General features: G+C 42.8%; 1 protein-coding gene and 1 pseudogene across 3 annotated transcripts; both read right to left on the bottom strand.

Annotated features, from left to right (window-relative positions):
- Positions 1-218: 218 nt before the first annotated feature.
- Mdm2 (MDM2 proto-oncogene) lies at positions 219-27,067 on the bottom strand. Of its 3 annotated transcripts, none has more exons than XM_028869636.2 (12): positions 26,973-27,067; positions 26,398-26,480; positions 26,132-26,216; positions 21,338-21,412; positions 17,734-17,867; positions 17,312-17,361; positions 12,841-12,908; positions 12,425-12,521; positions 10,979-11,124; positions 4,511-4,666; positions 3,696-3,773; positions 219-2,106 (listed from the first exon to the last, which is right to left on the bottom strand). In XM_028869636.2, the coding sequence occupies exons 3-12, from the start codon at positions 26,210-26,212 to the stop codon at positions 1,561-1,563; spliced, it is 1,431 nt and encodes a 476-aa protein (XP_028725469.1). In that variant the 5' UTR covers positions 26,213-26,216; positions 26,398-26,480; positions 26,973-27,067; the 3' UTR covers positions 219-1,560. The 3 variants fall into 3 exon arrangements, with proteins under 3 accessions (XP_028725469.1, XP_028725468.1, XP_037052639.1); XM_028869635.2 differs by having other exon boundaries at positions 10,979-11,127; positions 26,973-27,064; XM_037196744.1 differs by lacking the exon at positions 26,132-26,216 and having other exon boundaries at positions 10,979-11,127; positions 26,973-27,064.
- LOC114693345 lies at positions 24,283-24,383 on the bottom strand (annotated as a pseudogene).

The raw sequence follows: 27,067 nt of genomic DNA, 5'->3' as shown, positions 1-27,067 counted from the left end.
CTACTTGAGCCAGCCTGCCCCTTGATGACCCAAGAGCATTCATTCTTGCCCTGCTAAACTGCAGCATTACCTCTTACTCGGTGTCCTGCTGGCTCCAGACAGCATCCAGCTCCCTGGGCAAAGTGGGAAGGTACAGCCAACGTACACAGGTACCCAGAGACATCAAGATTTGTTAGTCATGTAGACTGTTATGAAAAATATATAAGACAATGGAGCTCTTGAAACAATTCTTTAAATATTTAATAAATCATTTATTTGCAAATAAATAATGTATACCACACCTAAATAAACATTTGCAAACTGGTAATCCCCAAGGATATCATTTCTGAATTACAAATTGGAAGAGTGAAGCTTCACTGAGTCACAGGAGCCAAAACTGAAGCCGTCACTCCTGCCATACTCCTACTTATGTGATAGATACTTCATCAAGGAGTGTTTTCTGTTTTTGATGCTTACATCAACAAGGTTAGCACAAAACTGTCCTTTGGTTACTCTAAACTTATAGTCCGGAGGATTTTATTTTCCTATACTTGAGCCCCTTCTATACATGGCCCTTCAAGCAAAGGGAAAGATTCTTCTTATGATTCAAGAGGTTAATCTACATGGAGAATTCATTTTAAAATACTACGCATGTTTTAAAATGAGTTCTCTTTATCCATGTTCTGAATTAGTCTCTCTGCTGAATGGTTTCTACACCTAGCCTAAGTACAGCCTGAAACTTAGGCAACATCGGGAACTATGGGGCTAAGTCCAAGGAGGTGCTTCTAAGGGCCTCAGAATTCTCCACCTGAGAGATCAGTGCATCATCTGCTCCACTCCGTATGACAACACACTTGAAAATACGGTGCATGTTTTTTACTTACATACCACCAGATACAACTCGTACCTTTAAAAAAAAATTGTGTGCACATGGGGCACGTGTGGTTATCGGAGGACAACTTGTGGAACTGGTTCCCTTCTTCCCCTTTTTAGGGGCTCCAGAGATCAAATTTACATCATCAGGCTTATACAAGCAAGTGCCTTATCAAGAGTCATCTCTCCAGCCCACAGCCACTAGAGAACTAAGGAGTCTCAGAATTTCAAAAACTTAAATATTCAATCCTTCACACAGCTTCTAACTCCTTACGTGAGAGGTACTAAATAAATTAAATGTTCTTTATTAACAGAGGGAAAAAAGGAAATCAAATGCTTCTCATGCAGTCGATCCTCAGAAAGGCCCATCATCATTTGCAGCTGGAGAGGACACATTTCACTTCCAACCGTCCTTCCAAGTGGAAATTACTTAAAACATAAGGAAAATAAAAAAGGAGCCACACAGCCAACGCAGAGTACATCAAAACCCAAATGTAAATATAATCAAGTGAAGTTTTCCTGAAAGAAGGAAACAGTCACTATTCATACCCTCAAGGAGATCAATTATACAACAAAGTTTAAGTGGACGAAGACACTTTTCTCACTTTAGTGTAGATAAAAATAAATGCAAATAAAAATAAAACGCATGTTGTCTAATTTGGGGGGTTATATAGTTAGAAATATATAATTCTATTTTTATGGGCAGGGCTAGTTGAAATAAGTTAGCACAATCATTTGAATTGGTTGTCTGCACACTGGGCAGGGCTTATTTCTCTTTTTTAGCTTCTTTGCACATGTGAAACATGACATGAGATGTCCGGTTTTGCCATGAACGATGCAGCCGTTTTTAGGCCGCCCTTGGCAAATCACACATGGTTCAGTGGCATTGAGAGAGAAGCCGGATTCCATGCTTTCTCCTCTGTTCTGTGTCTCCTCCTTCTCCAACTCTCTGACATCTTCTTGGCTGCTGTACACAATGCTGCTGGAAGTGGATGGCTGGGAGCAGTCCTCGCTGTCCTGTGACTGGAAGGTATGTCCTTCTTTATCATCACTCTCCTCAAGGCACGGCTCCTGAGAGTCACTCACTGTAGTTTTTTTTCCATCAGGCACATCTAAGCCTTCTTTTTCGGCGATCTCTCTGTTATCTTTCCCTTTCCCTTCGGGAAGCCAATTCTCACGAAGGGTCCAACATCTGTTGCAGTGGGGTGGAAGCGGGGGATTCATTTCACCGCAGGAGGTGCATTTCCAATAGTCCTTCAATAAAAGAAGACATGAACTCTTTCGTTATTAGTCATAGCGAGACTAGTAGCTTCAATATGCCTGAGGAAAAGTATATCACATAGTTCAATTTTCAGCATTTCATGTTTTACATAAGACAGGCAAAAAGAACATGAGGAATATAGTTAATGCTATATAACAGAAATTAGCTAAGAGAGTAGATTTTAGGGACTTTCCCCACATGTACACACAAAAAAAAGGAGAACTACGTAAAATAACAGATGTTAGTTTCTTTGACTATAGGCCTGGGATCAATCCCTAGCACTGATTTAAAAAAAAAAACAAAACTAAAAACTAAAAAAAGTTATAACTCCCCCGCCCCGCCACTCCCCCCAAATCGGTTACTTTTTGAAAGGTTTTAGAAACAGAACCAGCTAGGCTGGGCACCAGTCCACGGGCAGACTACTTGCTGATTATGCACAAGGGCCTGGCTCCATGCTCAGCACTGAGGAAAGTCTCTTCAATGCATGACTGATTTCCATACTGGAAATCCCAATGTTACAAACCCTCAGTGTGGTACGTGTACCTATCAAGTCTAATCTGGCTGGGACAAGCATAGCTTACCCACTTAGTTGAAGTAACCGGCACAGCATTTTCCCTATGTTTTTAAGTCTGTTCCCACTTCCTCCAAAGCTCAATCTGGAACACTGCCTAGACATTACATGATAAATCCAGCTGAAACCTGCTTTTCCTAGAGAAACACTTCCAACCCACCAGTCACTAGGATTCCTTAAGACATGCTCTAATGGCCAGTTCAGCTGAACACCCCGTTTTCATGCCTAAGAGAAGTTCTTGTCAACTACTGGAGCTACAATCTGCCGTTCTCACCATAATTCAAACTATACGCCCATCCTCGTCAGACCTCCTGTATTCTAACTGCTCAGTGTGTCCTCCGTATGACAACTTCTCTCTACACAACTGGAAGGCCAACTCTCCACATCCCTGAGTCATCACTGAACATACCCTATATCCTTGCATAAACTGAAGGATGACGTTTCCCTGAGGACACTTCCTAGTGTACCCTGAATAAATAGATCCAGTTTACGTTGCCCGACAAGCAGCCTAATACAGAAGCAATGGGGGTCAAGTTTACATACCCTCCCATACTGATTCTTTGATTCCTAAGTGTGGCTTCTACTCATCCCCAAAACCAAACACAAAGGCCTTACAAGGCAGGGATGGATGTTTCAAGGGGTCCAATATATTCAAGTTTAAATTCCACCCCATAAAACCAAACAAACAGAGCAACAGACCCCATTACAAAGAAGAAAAATGCTCTAAGTCCTAAGAGTTTAAGTGTTTTAACTGTACAAATCACCTCACTTTAAGAAGTAAATTAAGCCGGGCGGTGGTGGCGCACGCCTTTAATCCCAGCACTCAGGAGGCAGAGGCAGGCAGATCTCTGTGAATTCGAGGCCAGCCTGGTCTCCAAAGTGAGTTCCAGGAAAGGCGCAAAGCTACACAGAGAAACCCTGTCTTGAAAAACCAAAGAAGCAAATTAAGCAGTTTCCCAATTCTGGCCTCAGCACTGTATTTTTATTTCTGTGAAGTATCTGGATACTTACAGCTAAAGAAATTTCAGGATCTCCCTCAAAGGAGTCTGCATCACTTTCTCCTGTCTGATACACCGTGACTCGATAGACCTAATAAGACAAAGTCATCAGTATCCATTTACCACATTTCAACCAGAGGCTGAATTCTTAGGAAGTCCTAAACAAACAACCTGAGCCACTGACTGTCCATGAGGAGTTCCAAAGGCAAAGTCAAACACAGTTCCAGTCAAGCAGGACAGAAAACTCTTCACTCACCATGGCAAGAGTTGTTAAATACTTAAACCAAACAAAATATTCAAGAAAACCTATTTTATAAATTCAGTTATTAACCAGAAACAACTAGAAATGTTAAAGGTATAGTTACTCCCACAACTGTTTGTTGCATGTTTGATGTTTGTGAAAAACAAATTAATATTGAAAAGGGAGGGACAGAAGTGGTGACACACGCCTTTGATCCCAGCACTCTGGAGGCTGGCAGAGGCAGGTGGATCACTGTGAGTTCTAAGCCAGTCTGGTCTACACGGCCAGGGCTTCATGGTCAGCTAGGGCTACATGGTGATTCTCTGTCTCGAATGAATGAATGAATGAATGAATGAATGAATGAATGAATGAATAGGAGAATCAAATGGAGAAGTTTGTGGGCAGATCATTACAAGATTGTCCACCAAAGCCTAAGTTTATAGTAATATGAGACTATAATAAACCATGCAATAAGAAACTATAAACTTTCACCTTAAATCCACAAATCAAAAAGCAAGAATTTCAAGTGAATCTGAACGTATCACATCTTCAATCTTAGTAAAAAGCTAATGAACACAGACACCCACCTCATCATCCTCATCTGACAGCTCATGCCCTTCTTCACTCAGGCTGTAATCTTCTGAGTCAAGAGACTCAACTTCAAATTCTACACTAAATTGATCGGAACCCGAATCCTGATCCAACCAATCACCGGAATGTTCACTTACACCATCATCAAGGTCCTATGGAGAAAGAATAAAGTGAACTTAAATACATTGCCTCTGGGCCTCAGTAAGAGCTTCCTAAATTCATCCTGGGCCACTATTTCCTCCTCCTGTTCATGATGCACAGACTGGCTCAAGGTTAAGGTTCAAGGTTATTACATTAATATTGAATCTTCCCTGCTCAAAATTCTGCTACATGAAGGAAAAAGGTCAAAGGCCCTTAGCACTGAAGTTACCGTTTTGAAATGCCCCAGCTAAACACACCTTCTATCCTCCTCACCCCCACTCCACCCAGACCGAGTTCCCTAATAATCCATCCTACACTAACTTCCCTCCCTAAGATAATATGAGTTCCTAATTCTCTGGCTACGGTTCTGACAATACCACGTTTAATGACCTTTCCTACTTATACGATTATTGATTATATACACACCTATTAATTATAAGAAGCATAACTGCAAGCTTCTCCTATTAAATACAAGAAGGCTAAGGTTTACCTTAATCACACTGTTAGCATGCCAGAATGCTAGTTGCGACACAAATACAAATCTGGTATTTGGGTTTTTTGAGACATGACCTTCCTATGTAGCCCTGGATGGCCTAGAACTTGATATGTAGACCATACTTGGTTGTTAACTCAGAGAGCTCTGCCTGTTTCTGCTTCCTGAATGCTGGGATGAAAAGACTGTGCTATCAACCCAGCAATGGTATATTTGTTTTGAAAAAAACTTTGAGAATAACTTGATTTGAAAAGCTTCAAGATAAATTTTTAAATTAAAAAAAAAAATTCTATGTATTTTCAACTAGCCTCTCATTTTAGGATTTAGTAACTCACAGCTTCAGAACCTAATGTCTGTCTATGCTAAGGGTACAAAGCATACACATACCAAGGCTACAATGTGCTGAATCAAGAGATCAACTTCAAGGCCAGGTATGGTGGCACACACCTTTAATCCCAGCACTTCCAGCAGAGGAAGAGGCAAGAAGATCTCTGTGAGTTCAAGACCAGCCTGGTCTACAGAGGACAGCCAAGAGCCAGAACTAAATAGAGAGACCCAGTCTCAAAACAACATAAAAAAGAGATTCAACTTCAAATTCTACAGTAAATTCATCAGAAACTGGATCCTAATCTATAACTGAGAAAAATGCATGACTCTAAGAGTCAGAATACAGGCATTCTCAATGTGATGACAAAAGCTGTTGGACTTCAGACACATCATTTAACTACTAGAGAATACAGCCCCTTGAAATATGAAAGGAGTCTGAATTAATATAATCCACAAAAATAAAGTATATTATTTTATAAATTTCTAAGTGAAGACTTAAAGTGATGTTGATAAAACAGTAGAAAAAGCAACTCATTGCCCGGCGGCAGTGGCGCACGCCTTTAATCCCAGCATCGGGAGGCAGAGGCAGGCGTATCTCTGTGAGTTCGAGGCCAGCCTGGGCTACCAAGTGAGTTCCAGGAAAGGCGCAAAGCTACACAGAGAAACCCTGTCTCGGAAAACCAAAAAAAAAAAAAAAAAAAAAAAAAAAAAAAAAAAAAAAAAAAAAAAAAAAAGAAAAGAAAAAAAGAAAAGAAAAGAAAAGAAAAGAAAAAAGAAAAAGCAACTCATCAAGAACTAGCTCTTGGGCTGGAGAGATGGCTCAGAGGTTAAGAGCACCGACTGCTCTTCCAGAGGTCCTGAGTTCAATTCCCAGCACCCACATGGTGGCTCACAACCATCTGTAATGAGATCTGGCGCCCTCCTCTGTATACATAATAAATAAATAAATCTTTAAAAAAAAAAAAAAAAAAAAGAACTAGCTCTAACTCCTAGGGAAATTCCACTGACACAGGTTAGGACAGTCAGTCCCATCTCCAGTAACCCGACAGTGTTCCTTCACTCAACTCAACTCTGGCATCAGACCTACCTTCTGCAGCAGTGCTCTGCAAGCTGTATCAGAACACCAGTGCATCTTTATAAATGACTCTCTCCTGAACAAAGCCATGCCTGTGTGTGCTACAGATCTATGGCTGCTTTTCCACATTAACAAGACCTAACAGGTCAGGCGGTGGTGGTGCAAGTCTTTAATCCCAGCACTTGGGAGGCAGAGCCAGGTGGATCTCTGAGTTCGAGGCCAGCCTGGTCTACAGAGCGAGATCCAGGACAGGCTCCAAAACTACACAGAGAAACCCTGTCTCAAAAAACAAAACAAAAAAATAAATAAAATAAAGAAGACCTAACAGGGGGCTGGAGAGAAGGCTCAGAGGTTAAGAGCACAGGCTGCTCTTCCAGAGGTCCTAAGTTAAATTCCCAGCATCACACGGTGGCTCACAACCATCTGTAATATCTGGTGCCCTCTCCTGGCCTGTAGGCATAGAGGCACAGATGCAGACCGAACACCTTAAAAAACAAAAAAGACGACCTAACGGACCAAAGCAGACCAGAACTAGAAGGTTAACTCTATGGTAGTTGACAACCCTTTGGTTCTACAGTATCATGAAAACTGCAACACTGCTGGGAGCCTGAGACGGCTCATGGGTGACGATGCCAAGACTGAGGGGCTGAGTTCTCTATCCCTAGAACCTACATGGTGAAAGGAGGAAATGGATTTCCTCAAGCTGTCCTCTGTCCTCCTTACACTCTCACAAATGCACTGTGGCAGACAGAAACACCCACACACATACACAAATGTGTTTTTTTCAAATGCCATGTCGAAAGCCATTTTGAAGCCAGGTACTTGGGAGACAGAAGCAGGTGGATCTCTGAGTTTGAGGCCAGCCTGGTCTACAAAGAAAGTTCTAGGACAGTCGGGCTACACAGAGAAACCCTGTCTCAAATCCAACCCTTCCCCCACCCCACCCCCCCAAAAAAACCAAGTTGCTTTGAAAAGTGTGAGCTAAGGGGCAACACATAAGTAATAAGGCATCACAGAAATATGTTTTGTCAGAGCTGGAGAGATGGCTCAGCTGTGAAGAACACTGGCTGCTCTTCCATAGGACCCAGGTTCAATTTCCAGCACCCACACGGCAGCTCACAACTGTCTGTAACTCTAAGATTTGACACCCTCACACAGACGTACATTCAAGTAAAACACCAATGCACATAAAATAAAAAATTTTTAAAAATGTTTTATTTGTCTTATTTCAAATGTGTTTAGTTGTAGGAACCTTTAACAAATTATTTAACAATAGTTTTTCCTATAAATGGAGGGTGAGACTGCTGAGATTAACATTCGAATATAAGGGAAGTTAAAACAAAGGAAAAAAATAGTCCTATTAAAAGCATTCTCATTTAAGAAATTTAAGCTTAATTAAATTTTTAACTTGATTTTTATAAGAATACACACACACACACACACACACACACACACACACACACACCTACAGAAAAAAAAACTTCTATTTTGAGAATAGGCCATGTTGTAAGCAAACAGACTCTATTAAATTAGCTAGCGCGCGCACACAGAGAGAGAGAGAGAGACAGAGACAGAGACCGAGACTCTGAGATTGAAGAACATACAGGAAGGAGGGTAGAAAGACTCTGAGAGTCAAAGGTTGGGGGAAGAGCTGGGAACAGTGTCTCTGGACTTGACACAGTCTATGCACCACGTATTGAAGACTGTGGCTGCCTGCCGAAAGTGAAGCTGGTCAACAATCCAGCATGGATGGGGTGGGCGCTTACAGGGCCTAACACCTCACTGAGGAACTACTAGCAGTCGATGGTTTCTGGGGAAAGAGCAAGAGGGTAATTGTCTTCAGGAGTGTGCTCCAATGGAAGACCCACTACCTATGTGCATATGGCTAAACAAGTTGTATCCAAAGCATGTGGGCAGAGATACGGGGACAGGTGGAGGTAAATACAATTAAAAACACTGTATAAACATACGAAAACTCTCAAAGAATTAAAAGTATTAAATAAAAATTTTTTTAAAAAGAAGCTGGAGGATAGCTCAGCTGTTAAAAGAACATGAACACACCAGTCTTGCAGTTCAGTTCCCATCACCCACTTTAGTCGCTTTCAACTACGCCAGGGGGATCTGGCATCCTCTTCTGGACTTGAGGGCACCTGCACTCACTTGTGCCTACACTCACACACAGAATTAAAAACAGTGACCAAGAGGCGCTGCCATATTAACTAGCGTGGTGGTTTGGATGAGATGTCTCCAACAGTCTTGGGCATTTAATTACTTGGTACCCAGTGGATGGCACTGTTTGGGAAGGCTGAGGAGGTGCAGCCTTACTGCAAGTACGTCACTGAGGGAGAGCTTTGAGATTTAAAAAGCCTTGCCAATTTCCAGTTTAGTCTTCCTGCTTCATGCTTGTTGTTAAGGATGCAAATTCTCAACTTCTTCCTCCACAAACCATGCCTACCTCCTGCCTCACCTCCCCACCATGATGGATCCTTACCCCTCTGGAATGGTAAGCCAAAATAAGCTCCTTCTTGGGTAAGTTGCCTTAGTCATGATACTTTATCACAGCAACAAAAAAGAAACTAATACACCAAGGATGCACTTTAAAAAAAAAAAAAAATTTAAAAGGTTAAGCATCCTTACAGCTAAATAGAGGTTTGCCCAGCATGTGGAAGGCCCAGGGTTGGGTGCATGGTTCAATGTCCAAGACTACATTTTAAAAACAAACAAACAACTCTTTTAAAAATTTGTCTTGTTATTTTTTGTGTATGTATGGGTGTTTTGACTGCACGTATGTGCATGCGCCATGTGTATGCTCGGTGCCTACAGAAGTCAGACAAGGTCATCTGATCCTCTGGAACTGGGGTTACAGATGACTGTTAGCCACAACATGGATGCTGGAAATTGAACTTAGGTCCTCTGAAAGAGCAGCAAGTGCTCTTCACTATTGATTATCTCTCCAGTCTCCACCTCTCCCCACCCCTTTTGGGGGGTGGGGGGGCACAACTTTTATTGCAGCTCAACTTTGAACAAATAAATCAACATGGTCTGAGTTTAATTTCTGTCATATACAGATCTAGAAATCAGAGGCCTATTTATTAATCAGCTCTGTGAAACATAGGTTACACATGGACAGTGAGTACCGGTACTGCCTTTACTGCTACAGAGCTCCAACTAAGCTCAACATCCCAACTTTGAAAGCCGTCTTTAGTGGGGCACATGAAGTTTCCACAGCCATTTCCAGGCCAGCCAGGGTTACAGTGAATCCCTGTCTTTAAATATTCAAGATGGGTTGGGGGTATACAATGGTACAGTGCTTGCCTAGCGTGTGCTGTGTATGATCCTTGGCAAGGAAAGCAAACTTGCCTTAGATGTCTACAGTACATGACTGAGCTGAATTTCCAGGCTCCTTCTTGTATTTAAAAAGTCACTTCTAAATGTTCAGATGACTGTATACTCCAGCACACTTGAGCTGACTACTAACTAGTACAGGGGTCCACAAAGGTTCTCTCACATAGAGATGACATCAGTAATGATGGAATCTGTGTTCATTTTGCTAGGAGCAGGGCTACTCGAATCTCCCACCTTTATCTCCAAATCTAGAGCTAGAAGCAGGGAGCTCTACAGAGCTTTAAAATTACAATTTACCACTGTGTTCAGCAACAATCTCATATCAAACATGGGTATTTGTTATTGATATATGTTTATTTATTATAAAACTAAAGAACAACTATAAGATAAAAACCTGAAGTAGGTGGCAAGCTATTGCTGAAAAAGCCCCATCACCACCACTACCCTGGCTCAACAAGGTTGAGCATCCCTCTGCTCTGCCTCCTCTCTCGGTCACATCCATCCCCAATGAATAACCCGATGCTTGGACCAAAAAGCTCTTCTCAACTTGCTAGTGGACCAGTGACAAAATTCCTGCAACAGGCATTCTATTTATAAGCTTATTAGGACTTTAAGGACTACATTTTTAAAAAACCTTTTTTTTCCCAATTTAAAACCAAAACACGGGGCTGGAGAGATGGCTCAGGGGTTTAGGGCATTTGTTGCTCTTGCAGATGACCCAGGTTCCATTCCCTGCACCCAGACAGGCTCACAACCATCCATACAACAGTCCAGGGGATTCAACACCCTCTTCTGGCCTTCAGGACACTGCATGCACATGAAACATTCTGGCTGACAAAACCCTTACATAAAAAAATAAGCCTGGTGGTGGTGGTGGTGGTGGTGCACGCCTTAACCCCAGCACTTGGGAGGCAGAAACAGGCAGATCTCTAAGTTCAAGGCCAGCCTGCTCTACAAACCAAGTTCCAGGACAGCCAGAGCTGTTGCAGAGAAACTGTCTCCCAAAAACATACATACATAAGTAAATAAATAAAAAATAAAACAAATAAGATAAATTCTAAATCATCAGCACCAGAGGCCTACCTGGTTTGAGGGAGTCTCTGTGGACTCACTGCTGCTGCTTCTTTCACAGCATATCTCCCGTAACACACACAGCGCCAGGCTTTCATCAAAGGAGAGGGACCTGTGGCGCTTCCTCTGTCGCTCACCAGGCAGTTCATCTGCGTTTTCTTCTATGTTAAGGGAAAATGGGTAGTTAAACCCTTGCACCGTGCTGATTTACAAACTGAAATGTCTTCAGTACCTATTTACCTATTTGTAACATTTGCTTGTTTTTTCAAGACAGGGTTTCTCTGTGTAGCTTTGGTGCCTGTCTTGGATCTCACTTGGTAGACCAGGCTGGCCTCAAACTCACAGAGATCCACCTGGCTCTGCCTCCCGAGTGCTGGGATTAAAGGCGTGCGCCACCACCGCCTGGCTACAAAATTTAATTTCAGTTAATTTAAACAGAAAGTCAACCATTTATATTCCAAAAGTCAAATGTTCCACTGGATCTGTCCAACTAAGTACGCTTCAAATCTTTGGGGCCAGAGAGATGGCTCAGTGGTTGAGAGCACTGACTGCTCTTCCAGAGAACCTGGGTTCAATCCCTAACACCCACATGGCAGCTCACAACTGCCTGTAACTGCAAGATCCAACATCCTCACACAGTCATACATACAGGCAAAACACCAATAAAGTTTAAAAAAAAAAAGGCAGGCTGGAGAGATGGCTCAGAGGTTAAGAGCATTGGCTATTCTTCCAGAGGTCCTGAGTTCAATTCCCAGCAACCACTTGGTGGCTCATAGCCATCTGTAATGAGATCTGGTGCCCTCTTCTGGCCTGCAAGCATACATGCAGACAGAACACGGTATACATAATAAATACATAAATCTAAAAAAAAAGCTTCCAATCTTTTTTCTGAACTTTACCTCCACAAGTTACAATAAATTTAATCCATCTAGAGCTTTTTCTGTCAACACTAAGCTTTAAAAATATGACTATGATAGGTATGGTGGCACATGCCTTTAATTCTAACACCTGGGAGGCAGAGGCAGGTGAATCTGAGTTTGAGGCCAACCTGGTCTATACAGAGATGCTGTCCCAAAAAATAATTAAAGTAAATAGAAAATAAGACTTCATCTCCTTTTTTATTAAAAGAACCAAAATTAGGGGTCTAGAGCAGCAGTTCTCAACCTTCCTGATGCTGCGACCCTTTAACATGTTTCCTCATGCTGTGCTGACCCCCAACCATAAAATTATTTTTGTAGCTACTTCATAACCATAATTTTACTACCGTTAGGAATCATCATGTACACATCTGTGTTTTCCGATGGTCTTAGATGACTGTGAAAGGGTCGTCTGACCCCCCCAGGGGGTCTCGACCCATAGGTTGAGAAGCACTGCATTGGAGGACGACACACACACACACACACACACACACACACACACCAATAACTGTTAAATATGTCCAACGTTCCCCATCTATACCTGTCTCACTAACTGCTCTCCTTCTGGATGAGGTAGACGGTCTGGAAACTGGATCTGAAGAGGAAGGCTTCTCTTCTGGTGGCTCCTGCACAGGGTCCTAACACAGAGGGAAACACAGAACATGAAGTAAACACACAGCCCAGGCTGCTCCGAGTCCTGTTTGATATATACAACCCTCCAGTCGTCAACAACTGCTTGTCACGAAGAGGAGAGATGGCTCGGAGATTAAGACCTGGGCTGCTCTTGTCTGGATGACTTCCGGTTTCCACCACTCATGTCTGGGGCAGCTCCAGGTGACCTGACATCCTTCTCTGGCCCGAGGGTTCGCACGCACGCACGCACGCACGCTCCCACACTCACAGACAATACACACAAACAGAAATTTTAAAAAGGAAACTTATTTAATTAACCATTACCTTCCGATCACTGCCACCTTCAGGTTGACACCTGCTCTCACTCATGGATGTGCCGGAGTCTGAGGGCTCTAAGAGAAAGTAAAAACTGACTCAACCCAAGAACAAGAGTTCAACATCACCAGTCTAACACAGCCTGTACAAAATTTAACCTTTCAACAAACATTAACCATGTATGTCCCGAGTGTCATTTGCATGCTAAAACCTGGAGATGAAACTTTAAAACAAGAATCATAAAGTAAAATGAGCACATTTTTAAAATATACTAGCAGATGCTGGGCATGGTAGCACGCACCTTTATCCCAGCACTCAGGAGGCAGGGGTAAGCAGAGGTAGGCAGATCTGAGTTGGAGGCCAGACTGATCTACAGAGTGAGTTCCAGGACAGCCAGGGTTATACACTGAAACCCTGTCTTGGGGAGGGGTGAGGGGAGGCTGAACTAGCAGAGGAAACAAAGTATTGTTTGACAGATGTGGGGGAAAGAGACTAAAGAACTATCAGGACAGATTTTTAATAGTCTGTGCTGAAGCTAGTGTATATAAGACATTCCAGACAGAAAAAATACTATGTGAAAAGGAATCCAGATACACAAACAGTTCTGTGGCACAAAATTAAAAACTAATTCGTTTTTACTGGAACAGAAGCAGGGTCACTGTGCAAAGAGCCATGTGTGCTCCTCCAAACAGCACAAGATGTCCTTCTTCTGAGCAGTTATTTAAACTTGCTTAAGGCCATCTTGTAACCTCTCACCACTAAAAGGGTTTTAGTTCAAGAACTATGGCTGATTTCGTAGCTCATAGAACTATTCTCCCCAGGGAGCAATCAGAAAACTCCTAAATAAGGAGTAACAAATCACTGATAAAGTAGAATTTACAAAGAAAAAACCATAGAAACAAACAACAACAACAAACCACTGGGCATGACATACACCCATCATGCTCAGCTACTGGTCAGACTCAGACAGGATTCCAGATTGGAGGCCAGCCCGGGCAATTCAGTGAGACTGTCAAAGACAATGGAAGGAGCTGTAGGTGATCCAGTGGAAGAGCCTCAACTAGCATGAGGGAGGCCCTGGGCTCAATGTCCAGTATGGGAAAACAACCAACAGAACATAGAGGCAAGCACACAACCTGAGAACACTAAGACTATAAGAGCTGGTTAAGACCGGGTGTTAGAAGCTGGGCGGTGATGGCATGAACCAGGACTCCTAGGAGGCAGCCTGGTCTCCAGGACAACCAGGGTTATACACAGAGAAACCCTGTCTTGAAAAAAACCCAAGACCAGGAGTTTGCTATGTAGTGTGGAAGGAACTGATAAAGTGAATCCCAAGAGACTAACGAGATGAAAAAATGTGTGGTACCACTCACCAAGAGATAATTTTAGGAAGGTGAAAGATTTAGATTGGAAAATAATGAATTTTAATGAGCTACTCAAGTCGACAGGTATAGTTTGCATTTACTTTTACAGACCAATCTCTCAAAACATCAAAATTCCAGAGCTGAGAAGGACAACATTACCCCAAATCATAATCAAATAAATACCCTTCACTGCCAGCTTGAAGCACTTCCGTCACCGGCAGTCATGCCTGAGCACCAGCGAGGCACTGAGATGCTGGGTCACCACAGTTTAACTCTCACATTCTGTGGCAATATACAGACTGTAAACTGAATACGTACACAGACAGGCTGTGTTACCTGGGTATTTGCCTTAGTACATTTAATAGTTAATGGAGTACCAAGTGTGACAAAGGTTGACAATACTGATCTAGGATTTTCAAAATGACTTTAACTGAAACACAAAACTGAAAGTGAAAATAACGTAAGTAGTTTACAGCTGACCCTTTAGTTCTTCTAGTCATCTGTCAGTTATTTAAACAAATGACCACTATTAGATACTTGAGAAAATTCAAAGTGCTATCACAGATTCCATAACAATATATTGTGCCACCATTTGACTTCATAAAGAGCCTTAGAGGTCACCAGTAATCCCAGAATATTCATGAGGCAGAAGCCAAAAGATCCCAAGTTCAAAGCCAGCCTGGCTACTCTGTTTCACATTAAAAAAAAAAAAAAAAAAAAAAACAGGCCGGGCAATGGTGGCCCACGCCTTTAATCCCAGCACTCAGGAAGCAGAGGCAGGCGGATCTCTGTGAGTTCGAGGCCAGCCTGGTCTCCAAAGCGAGTTCCAGGAAAGGTGCAAAGCTACACAGAGAAACCCTGTCTCGAGGGGGGGGCGGGACTCAGTTACCAAATTAATCATTACTTTGTTCTGGGTTAAGATAAGATCCTGGTGCTTTTTATAGGCATTATTTTGGTATTGCATCCCAAATCAACAACTTAATAAATACTCTACTATGCAGTATGCAATCTGAATGGGACACAGGAAGTAGACATACAGTGTAGTATACACAGTAACACATAACACAATAAACCCTGACTACAGAATGGAATAGTGAATCACAAGAGTGGTCAATTCAGTCTAGAAACCAAATACGCTTCGGAACACAGTAGCTATAGTTTAAGGATAAACTTTATAAGCTTGATAATGTTTTGGAGCCTGTACCTACCAGTATTCAAATATACACTACTAGCCAGATATGGTGGTGCATAAACCTATAATCCTAGGGAGCTTGGGAGGCTGAAGGAGGATCACCAACTTCAAAATAGTAAGAGATACACAGTAGAATCTTGTCTCAAAACATCTTTAAAGTTGGGAAGATAACGTAAGCCTTCCCAACTCAGTGTTTATATACTGTAGAAATAAAAGTATTTATAGCATGAAAATCAGCAACCATGACAAATCAGCATTTTTTCCTGTCATTTGACAATGCACAGTGTAACACACAGAAGTGTTCACTCACACACACACACACACACACAAATGTGGGTTTGTTTTTGTTTTAAAGGAGTATCATGGGACTGGAGAGAGAGCTCTGGAGCAGACCTAAGTTCCCTTGCTCAACACTCACGTCACGTGGAATCTAACACCTCTGGCCTCTGTGGACACCTGCACTTATGGGCACATAAGCACATACAAGGACACACACATAATTTTTCTTTTTTTTTTTTTTCTTGAGATAGGTTCTCATTATGTAGACTTGGCTGGACAGGTCCATCTGCCTCTGCCTCCCAAGTGCTGAGATTGAAGGTATGAGTCACCATACCAGGCTCCATAATTAAATTTTTTTCAAAAGAGGGTTGGAGTGATGGCTCTGGAGGTTAAGAGCACTGGACGCTCTTCCAGGAGGTAGCAGCTCATTCACAATAGTCTAACTCCAGTCCTAGGAGATCAATGCCCTTCTTCTGGCCTCTGGGCACTGCACTCAAGGGACGCACAGACACACATACAGGCAAAACACCCTACACATAACATGAAAACACCCCACACTAACATGCAAAGAGCCATTTTCAATTTACTTGTTTGGTTTTGTTTTTTTCAGGAGAGGGTTTCTCTGTGTAACAGCTCTGGCTGTCCTGGATCTCGCTCTGTAGACCAGGTTGGCCATGAACTCACAAGAGATCCACCTGGCTCTGCCTCCCAAGTGCTGGGATTAAAGACAGGTGCCATGACTGCCCGGCGTGTTTTTAATTTTTAAAAAAAGAATGAGAATGAACCACAGGACTGCTGAGGCAGCTAACTAGCACAACATTTTCCAAGCACAGATGAGTCCCTGCGTTCAGTTCCCAGCAGTGCTGAATAAATAAATGAAGCCATAGGGGCTGTAATCCCAGCTACTTGGAGGGAAGCAGGAAGACTGAGTTCCAAACCAGCCTGGATAATTTACAGGGAGATCCAATCTCAAAACAAAAAAGTAAATAGAGGCTGGAAATATGGCTCTGGTTAAGAGCACTGGCTACTATTCCAGAGAATCTGGATCCAATTCCCAGCACTGACACAGCAGCTCACAACCATATCTAATCCAGTTCCAGGAGATCTGATGGTCCCTTCTGCCCTCAGAGACACTGCACACAGATGGTACACAGACATACAAAACACTTACACACATGAAAATAAGCAATAATTTACAAAAAAATTAGTGGGCACTGAAAGAGCTGACTAAAAAATCAGAGAACCAGAAACACGAAACACAAAATCCACATACACAGTAACACTGTCTCTGATGTTTGGCTCTGCATCTTTACTTTGCAGTGCTAAGGACTGGAGCTAGAACCGCACACAGGCCAGCAAAGCACTCGATCACTAAGTATACCTCAAGTCCTCCAACTGTTTTAAGAACTGGCAAGGCGGTTCACAAGGTCAAAGGGCGTGCATGTAAGCCTCAAGATCTGAGCTGGATCTCTAAAACCCACATAAAGAGAACTCCTGTGTCCCACCCCAGACACACAGCACATATACACACATTTAAAAGCTCCAGGGTTCTCAGCTACATAGTGAGTTTGAATGTTAGACTAGGATACACGAGACCCTGAATCAGAGAATTGTCTTTAAAATTACAGTATTTTCATTAACTTACCTTGCTGACTTACAACCACCAAGTTTCTGTAGATCATTGTATATATTTTCCTTGTAAGAAAAAGAAAAATTATAAATAGAGAACCTATGGCTGGAAAAAGTTAGATCCATTTACACACCCACACAACTTGACTGGACTGGTCTCAAAAATAAGTCAGGCCTGTTGACCCCAGTTTGACTCCTCAATGCTGCCTCTGGAACCCCCCAACTCACAGTGAGTGGCACATGCACAATTAAAAACAAACAAGTTTTTAAGATTCCAGAGTTCAGGTTCCCAAGCAATATACCCGGCCCCACCAAAAAACAAACAAATGTCAGGGCCAGGAGTGTTACCGCAGTAGAGCATTTTGTATGCACGCTACAGTTTGTCTCTGACAGAGGGACAGAGATGGAGAGGAGCTGCAGCTTTACCGAATGATTTACCTGTGCTCTTTCACAGAGAAGCTCGGCACTCCAAACAAATCTCCTAGAAGATCATTTGAACAATACACAATATGTTGCTGCTTCTCATCATATAATCGTTTAGTCATAATATACTGGCCAAGATAAAATATAATCTGAAATAGAAATAACGGTTTCTAAGTATTAAAACTAAATATCAGTTTCACATACATTGAGTAATACCCCACTTATCTAAACAACCACCATATCCACAATCATGCATAAGACCAACATTTTGTATTTAGAACTTCTTTTAAACACTTTTGTTTTGAGACAGGGTTTCTCTGTGTAGTCCTGGCTGTCCTGGATCTCTCTTTGTAGTCCAGGCTGGCTTCAAACTCATGGAGATCCGCCTGCCTCTGCCTCTTAAGAGCTGGGATTAAAAGCGTGCACCACCACCCCGTTTAAAACACTTTCCTTTTGCCGGGTGGTGGTTGCACACTCCTATGATACTAGCACTCAGGAGGCAGATCCAGGCCGATCTCTGTGAGTTCGAGGCCAGCTTGGTCTATAGATCGAGATCCAGGACAGGCTCCAAAATTACACAGAGAAACCCTGTCTCGAAAAACCAAAACACTTTTCCTTTAAGTTGATGAAAATAGAAGTAACTGTTTCTCCACATTACTTGAATGCGTTTCTTGCTTTTCTCTTCTTTTTTTTCATAAACTTTAATTCTTCCCAGAAATCTAGATACTAACATACTAGGAAAGAAAGGAAAAAGAGGCAAAAAAAAAAAAAGGCAAAAAATTGAAGGAAAAAAAATCAACTAAAACACACAGCAGTGAATTAGGGCAATGACAAATGTCACAAATATATTCTTCAACAGCTCTAAAGTCATCAAGAGGATCAGGAAAATCCTCAATGACATCTCCCAATGGAGTATTCTCAACGTTATGAATCTTTCTCACAGTCCATGGCCCCAACCATTACTATTAAGTTATATTCCACGTGTGCCAATAAGTCAGCTCCAGCCACACACTTTGTTATCATAAAGCAGCCCGTCCCAACATCTGTGAGCGTCCTGCGGGGCACGGCGAGTTCTGCCAGCAGTCTCGTCATCCTCTGACACCCCACAGAACTGAGAGCACTGTACGGAAACCAAGAGGGTGCCCCTTGGTCTGACACCTGAGGAAACCACCTGGGACGAACACCTACTCCAGTGCACTTTCGACTATCCCATACAGGTGTCCACTACTTTTTCAAGAGCCCCAGGATAAAGAGCTTGAAACTGAAAACTGGTACAGACAATATAAACAGCCATAAGTCCCACCTCCATAGTCCATCCAACTCTGGGTCTAAAATACTCCAGGGGTCTGTCCTAAACACGGAAATGCTTTTCCTTGTTAATACTCCTCAAATAATACAGTATTAATAACTTTATATTATGTGTTATAGGTAATCTAGAGACAACTTAAAGTATAAGGGAGGCTATACATACATTACATAAAAAGTTTCTTTTCGTACCCGGGCGGTGGTGGTGGCGCACGCCTTTAATCCCAGCACTCCGGAGGCAGAGCCAGGCGGGATCTCTGTGAGTTTGAGGCCAGCCTGATCTACAGAGCAAGATCCTGAACAAGCACCAAAACTACACTGAGAAACCCTGTCTCGAAAAACTAAACAAAAAAGAAAAGTTTAGTTTTTAAAGTTTCTGGAGACATTTCTCTATGTAACTGCCATGGCTGTCCTGGAACTCACTTTGTAGACCAGGATGGCCTCGACTCACGAGGATCTACCTGCTTCTTCCTCCCAAGTGCTGGGATTATAGGTGTGCAACAACAACAACAACAACAACACCACCACCACCACCACCACCACCACCACCACCCAGTAAGTTTCAATTTTTAAGTAAGGGACTTGGAAGGCAGGGTCCTAAAGCCAATGCCCTGCGCAGAGCAGAGGAAGACCACTGAGCCGTGGCATACAGCTCAGTACAAGCACCCTACATCTTTCTGGTGGCCTTGATCTATTTTCTAGTCTATCTACTACTAAAGCCATACTTTGTTTGTTTCCTTAACTAATTTTATAAAGGTCAATCCAAAGTTAATATCCCTAAAAACATCACTTAACACTTAAGAGACTTAGTAGTGAAGCAGGAGTCAATCGATCTTAAAGGAATGTTCCTCCATGTCCATGGGTCACGAGCACTGCTGATAGGCAGTGGGACAAAAAGAATAGGTTCCTTCTAGAAAGTATCCCCTGACACATTTCTAACAGTATAGCTGAAGACAAATTTGGGAGTCTCTTCCTGTCCCACTAGCCTGTCACAAGAACAGAACTTCAGTCTTTTAAGTAAACAAGGTAAGAAATACTTGTATGTCACTCACACTGAAATTCTGTCTATAACTGCCCAGCCACTCAACTGAAGACCATACTTTTATGAACAAACTTCAAACTAAAGAACAATACAATGTTGTATCCATAAAACAGAACACAGCTTCATGATTCAGCTCACCTAAGAATTTCAGTACAATATGCTGTACTCATGTATCTTTAGAGTACAAGTTCCAATCTGGGATCCAGGGATGCCCAAAAAGTCCTTGGATAAAAATTTAGAGAATCCAACAATTTGGATGCAGCATGTGGGGAGATCTTCATTTACACTAAATTTGAACTGAAATTTAGGTTTCCCCTCCATTTGAATATAGGCAACAAGTTATATTTCTAAGTGATTCTTGTCACCAATAAACATCAAAATGCTTTTGTACCCATCAATGTATTCTTTTATTCCTCATTACATTAAAATCAAATTTATTAAACTTCCTACCAGTGTTTTATTAATCTAGAAGGCATTACACTGGGCAGGTGCCAAGTCAGATGACCCTTGTTTCATTACACAGGACTGACAGGGCAGGAGAGAAGTGATTCCCTCACAACATCCTTTAATCTCCACCAGGCATGGACACACATACACACAAAATAAATGCACCTTTAAGAATTCAAAACTAGCCGGGCGGTGGTGGCGCACGCCTTTAATCCCAGCACTCAGGAGGCAGAGACAGGCAGATCTGTGAGTTTGAAGCCAGCCTGGGCTACAGAGCAAACTCTAGGAAAGAAAGGCGCAAGGCTACACAGAGAAACCCTGTCTTGAAAAACCAAAAAAATTTCAAAACTAAGTAAAAAGTATATCATCACAAATTTGCTTACTAATATGTATTTAAATAATTCTGAGAAGTTACAGATCTGAGGCTTTAACCAGTTTGCCAAATGAGTTCACAGCACAAAAATGCCAAGAATTCTATAGTACCTCTTTCAGTTTGGGTTTCTAGCTAAAAAATGAAACACACTGCTGAGTGTGGTGACACACACCTTTAATCCCAGTACGCAGAGGCAGAGGCAGAGGCAGGCGGATCTCTGGGAGTTCGAGGCCAGTCTGGTCTACATAGCAATTTCCAGGACAATCAAGAGCTACATAGAGAGACTTTGTCTCTAAAAAAGAAAGTCCACAAATAAGTATTTTTAGCTTCAAAACATAGTTCAAATGGCCACAAAACAATGTTCCTGCTTATTACAAAATCTTCTTTCGATGAACTTGAAAAGCGCTGAAGGTTATTACCACACCAGTTCTCCATCTCTCAGCTCTGCTTACCTCTTTCATAGTATAAATATCCTTTTGGGCACCGACAGACTGTAACAACTTCAAAAGCAATGGTTTCGGTCTCACCTGTGAAAGAAATGAGCTGCTGTTAACACCCATGAAAGCACTCTACAGCTTAAGTCCTGCAAGTCTGTCCAGAAAGAAGCTCAATAAAGGCAGCAAATACTGTGTTTGAAAATTGGTACAAAGTTAGACCTCAAAAAGTTGGGTTTTACACCAAGTGCAATGGACTTCATAAACAGAATAGCACACATCACCAAAAAGGAGGAAAAATGCTTTGGAAAAAGCTATTATGCAATGATCATGAAATCATTAAATACTATTAGTTGTGATCAAAAAACAGTATCAAGAGGCTCAGAGATTAAAGGCATTGGCTGTTTTTGCAGAGGATCCAAGGTCAGTTCCTAGCACCCACCATCAGGCACCTCACAACTATCTAAACTCCAGTTCGTTCCAGGTGATCACATCTTCTGCTGGCTTCTGCAGGGCCTGCACATACACAGGAGTGTGATGCTATTTTCTTCTCTAGCTCTATCATGTTTACTACCACAAAATCTAGTGGAGATCCAGTATGCCTAGTGTACTGTACGAACCCAATGGTCTGCTGTAAGGAAATGTACAGAATGAAGGAGAAGAGACTACATCTCTAGGACTAAACCCATCACCAACCTATCACACCAGGTTCCTGACTGCTACACAACAAATGCAAGCCAAAGAGGTAAGGAGCAATTCAGAGACTACAATTCACGTCCCTCAACTACAGCTCAGTATTTTCTTCCTATGTGATTTATACCTCAAGCACCCACTTACAATCTTTTACAATGCACTCAAAAAGGCTAGACATTGACACCAAAAAAGACATATGACCTTTATTTAAAGAGCATGCCAATGAGACCAGAAGAGCCATAAGGAATTTTTCTCCATACCTAGCCAATTTAAAGCAAAGTACTATATGAACTACAGGAGTGAATATATAATAAACTTTATTTACAAAGACAGGTCAAATTTTACCAGAAGCTACAGTTTGTCCATCTTTAATCTAGCTTTCCCAGTGGTAAGATGATAATTGGTGGAGCTAAAGAGATAGCTTAGAGGTTAAGAGCACTTGCTGCTCTTACAGAGGCCTTGGGCTTGGTTCCCAACACCCACATGATAGATCAAGTTACCATCTGTTACTTGAGTTATAAGGATCTGACACCCTCTTCTGGCTTCTGTGGGCACCAGGCATCCACATGGTACACAAACACAAATGCAGGCAAAACATCAAACACATAAAATAAAAATCCTTAAAAAAACGACAACTACCACCTGACTAGCCAGCTGTGAGCCACAGAGCTGCTCGTGAGCCCAGCCTGGCAGCCAGCACCCACCAGCGGAGCACCAGCAAGGAGCACCATGATAAAGTGGCACTGAACTCAGTTTCTCACCATCAGTCATGCACTACTCTGAAGATGTTCCTATCCTTCACAGCTTTAGTGGTCATGGTTCCTCTCAGCTTGTGGTCTGGAACTGCTGGGTGCCAATAAGGACAGCCTTCTCTTTCATTCCGTTTTATGTATTGGATGTCTTATCTGCATGTACTTCTGTGCACCACTTGTGCCCTTGGTCCCCAGGGAGGCCAGAAAAGAGTGTCCAACCCCCTAGAACTGGAGTTACAGACGGCTGTGAGCCATCATCTGGGTGCTGGGAATAGCGGCCAGGTCCACTGAGTAGCAGCCAGTGCCCCTTGCCACTTAGCTGTCTTTGTCTAACAAGACAGCTATTTTTTGGTCTGGCTCCACTGTTGCAGATCACACTGTGCTGGCTGGCCCTCTTGGTCTACATGGCCTAGAATGCAACCTCATGATGTATACTACCTTTAGACAGTATTTAGTGTCTTTTTAAATACCGTTAAATGCTTCTAGGATAGTAAGTATACTGAGTCAACTAAAGTTGAAACAAAGTTTGAAAAACCGGGATGGAGAAGGCATGTAACATGATGATGCTTTTTATCTGCAAAACTCAACTTTTTATTTGACACTGCCACACAGACCATTATCTTTGCTTATTTATTTCTGGTATTTTTTAAAGACTTTTATTTATTTGTATTTTATATGTACTGGTGTTTCGCCTGCATGTATTTCTGTACACCATGTGCATACAGTGCCCCTGGAGGCCAAAAGAGGCCAGTAGATCCTCTGGAACCAGAATTACATTCAAGAGGGTTGGTGCTGGGAATCCAACCTAGGTCCTTTGGAAGAGCAGCAAGTGCACTTAACTGCTGAGCCCTCTCTCCAGCCTCACTTTTTGTTTTAAAGACTTTTTAGCAGAGTTTTAAAATGCTCTTTTAAAAGTGCCTTTATTCCTGAAGAGCACACAAATAGGTTATCAAATACCAAATGGTCAGCCCTGAAAACATACATAGAAATGGCATTACTCACACAGACCAAGATGTGTGTATACATGTAACAAAAATTAATGAAGGGCCGGGCGGTGGTGGCGCATGCCTTTAATCCCAGCACTCCGGAGGCAGAGGCAGGTGGATCTCTGTGAGTTCGAGGCCAGCCTGGGCTGACAAGTGAGTTCCAGGAAAGGCGCAAAGCTACACAGAGAAACCCTGTCTCGAAAAACCAAAAAAAAAAAAAAAAAAAATTAATGAAAAAAAGGTCATGAATCAGATAAAGTATATTGGAAGCTTTGAAGGATGGAAAAAGTAGGCAGAAATGGTATAATTATAATCTCAAAAACAAAGAAAAAGCTTTAAAAATGAAATGGGAACCAGCTGGGTATGGTGGCGCACACCTTAAATCCCAGCACTCAGAAGGCAAAGCCTGGCAGATCTCTGTGAGTTCAAGGCTAGTCTGATCTACAGAGCAAGTTCCAGGACAGCCAAGTCTGTTACACAGAGAAACCCTGTCTCCAAAACTTGAAAAAAAAATTTCACTTAGTAAAATTTGAAAATTACTTTTTAATCCTTAATGCTCAGTCACTTATGCAGAAGTCATGTTAATCTTCTCTGTAGTGTGTCAGTTTTAGCATATGTACTGCCCAAGCAAACACCTCCTAAGTTTTTGACATATTAAATTAAATCAAAACTCTACAATGGAAAGTCAGTTTCTTATTAAGGCTTACAAGGTAAGAGCTGACTTCAAAACAAACTACTATAAAAGATAACATTCTTCATAATCTTATACTTAAGAATAAAAGAAAACTCGCCAGGCAGTGGGGGCACACACCTTAATCCCAGCACTCGGGAGGAGGCAGAGCCAGGCGGATCTCTGTGAGTTCGAGGCCAGCCTGGTCTATAGAGCGAGAGCCAGGACAGACACTAAAACTACACAGAGAAACCCTATCTTGAAAAATCATAAATACATACATACATACATACATACATACATATATACATACTCAAAAGCCATCCAAACAGACAAATCTGACTTTATAAAAATATTCTAGCCGGGCGGTGGTGGCGCACGCCTTTAATCCCAGCACTTGGGAGGCAGAGGCAGGCGGATCTCTGTGAGTTCGAGGCCAGCCTGGGCTACCAAGTGAGTTCCAGGAAAGGCGCAAAGCTACACAGAGCAACCCTGTCTCGAAAAACCAAAAAAAAAAAAAAAAAAAAAAAAAATATTCTCAGTGGGAAAGACAGCATCAAGTTGCACACGGTACTATTAAGAAATTAACTATACTCAAACTGCGCAGAACTACAGAATTATGCAAACCACTAAGAAAACGCAAAAGGAACTGAGGGGAAGAGGGGAAAGGGAGAGGCTAGGGAGAGGGGTTAAAGAGAGGTGGATACTGGGCAAAGCTCAGGATAAACAAGTTACTTAACACATGAAAAGCTGAGTTGCCTCACCGGAGATCTGGGGCATGTATACTGAAACAACAGTCCAGCAATGGTAACTGGCGCACAGTAACATGACACATTCTATAAAGAACTACAGGAGGAGTTCAGAGATTTCCAACAAAGAAATGAGAAACGATGAAGGGAATGGAAAGCTAACCACCTTGATTTACACGCATACACCGAATCATCACACTGTTCTTCACAAACATGTACAAGATTACATGGAAAGGGAAAGAGAGCGGGCAGGAGTGAAGACAGTCGTCCCCTTTGCTGAACCAGTCACCAGTCGGCAGTCAGCTGTTTACTCAGTCTTAGGATTTCTATTTCCCTATGGTTCTTACAGAATAATCACGTATTTTACTCAAGAACAGGAGGCAACTTTTACATCTACCAGTAGGTCATAGGGTTAAGAATGTAGCTCAGCTCAGTGGGAGAGTACTTATGCACCCACACCCCAAAGGCTGGGGTCAATCCCTAACACCAAAGCAAACAAAAAAAGCTATACAGACTTAAGAAAAATGTTGAAATGGTGGACTCATGTTATCAACTACTATGCAGCCATTAAAAGTACTTAGAATAGGAAATTTAAAAAGACAGAGCAAAGACTGGAACTTTCCATTTTTATTTTATGCATTTCTGTACTGACTAAAACCTTCACAAAAAGCCTGCATTACTTCTGTGACTTTTAGATTATCAGTGAAAAAGTTAAACAGTGGTAGAACAAACTAGAAAGTGCATGTCATAAGCGTCAGCATCCACCCTAGAACTCATTTCTAAAGCCTGTATCAGGTGTAAAGCTGTGAAAATACGGATTCTTGCTGTTAATTCTCTAATACAATTACAACTGAGAAACAGATTTTAGTTAAAACGCACAGTTAATTTTAAGGGCTTTGCTATAGTTTGGGTTTACCTGGTAAAATAAGTTATTTCTATACACTCAAGACAAAAATACCAACCAGAGTCTCTTGTTCCGAAGCTGGAATCTGTGAGGTGCTTACAGCACCGTCAGTAGACACAGACATGTTGGTATTGCACATTGGCCTACAAGTAGGGAGAAAAAAAAAACACACATACGATAAAAACTTGAAATGGTAAAATATCTGCGAAAATAAAAAGACACTTTTTTTTTTTTAAAAAAAAGAGGACAGAAAAAACGTCTTTCACAGTGGCTTTCGAAAATCAAAAAAAAAAAAAAAACGACCCGAGGCGAGCTGTTCCTTACCTGGATTGCAGACCGGAGAGGGGCCGTCGTCGGGGGTGGGGGAGGCCACAGGTGTCCCCGTCTCCGGCTCGCCGGCACCCCAGCTGCGGAGAGGACCGGGTTTAAATAACCCCAGCTGGAGGCAAGTCAGGACTTAGCTCCTCCAACGGGCGCCGCCGAACGTGTCCCAACTTGACCGGCCCAGCAGGAAACGCTGAGTCAACCCCCGGGGGCGGCCCCGGGTGGGGGGCTCGCCCTGCCCAGAGGGCCAGGCGACCGGCACCTGTTAGGGACCGGACGGACCTCTGCAGGGTGCAGAGAGCAGCGACCCCGGAGACCACACACCACCACCCCCTCCGCTGCCACCGTCCGGGGGACCCCGGCTCGTCTCCTCCCCCTTCCCCCGCCCCCACCCCGCCGCGCGCCGTCCAGACCCCGCCCTCCCACCGGGCCCGAGGACACCCGGGGCCCCGCGGCCGCGGCCGGGCTGAGAGCAGGGCCACGGAGGACGCAGGAGCGGTGGGGACCCGGACACACGGACCCGGACACACACTCCGCCGCCCAGCCCGGGACGGAGCCTCGCTTCCGGCGCGTACCTGCTGCTGCTTCTCCCCCGCGTGGCTCCCGCCCGGCCCGGCCCGACCCTTCACGGGACACGCGGCGGCCCCGCAGCCTGGACCTGGGGCCGGGC

This window comes from Peromyscus leucopus, chromosome 18 (assembly GCF_004664715.2).
Source record: "Peromyscus leucopus breed LL Stock chromosome 18, UCI_PerLeu_2.1, whole genome shotgun sequence".
Lineage (NCBI taxonomy): Eukaryota > Metazoa > Chordata > Mammalia > Rodentia > Cricetidae > Peromyscus > Peromyscus leucopus.
This window is presented reverse-complemented; position numbering and strand designations above follow the sequence as displayed.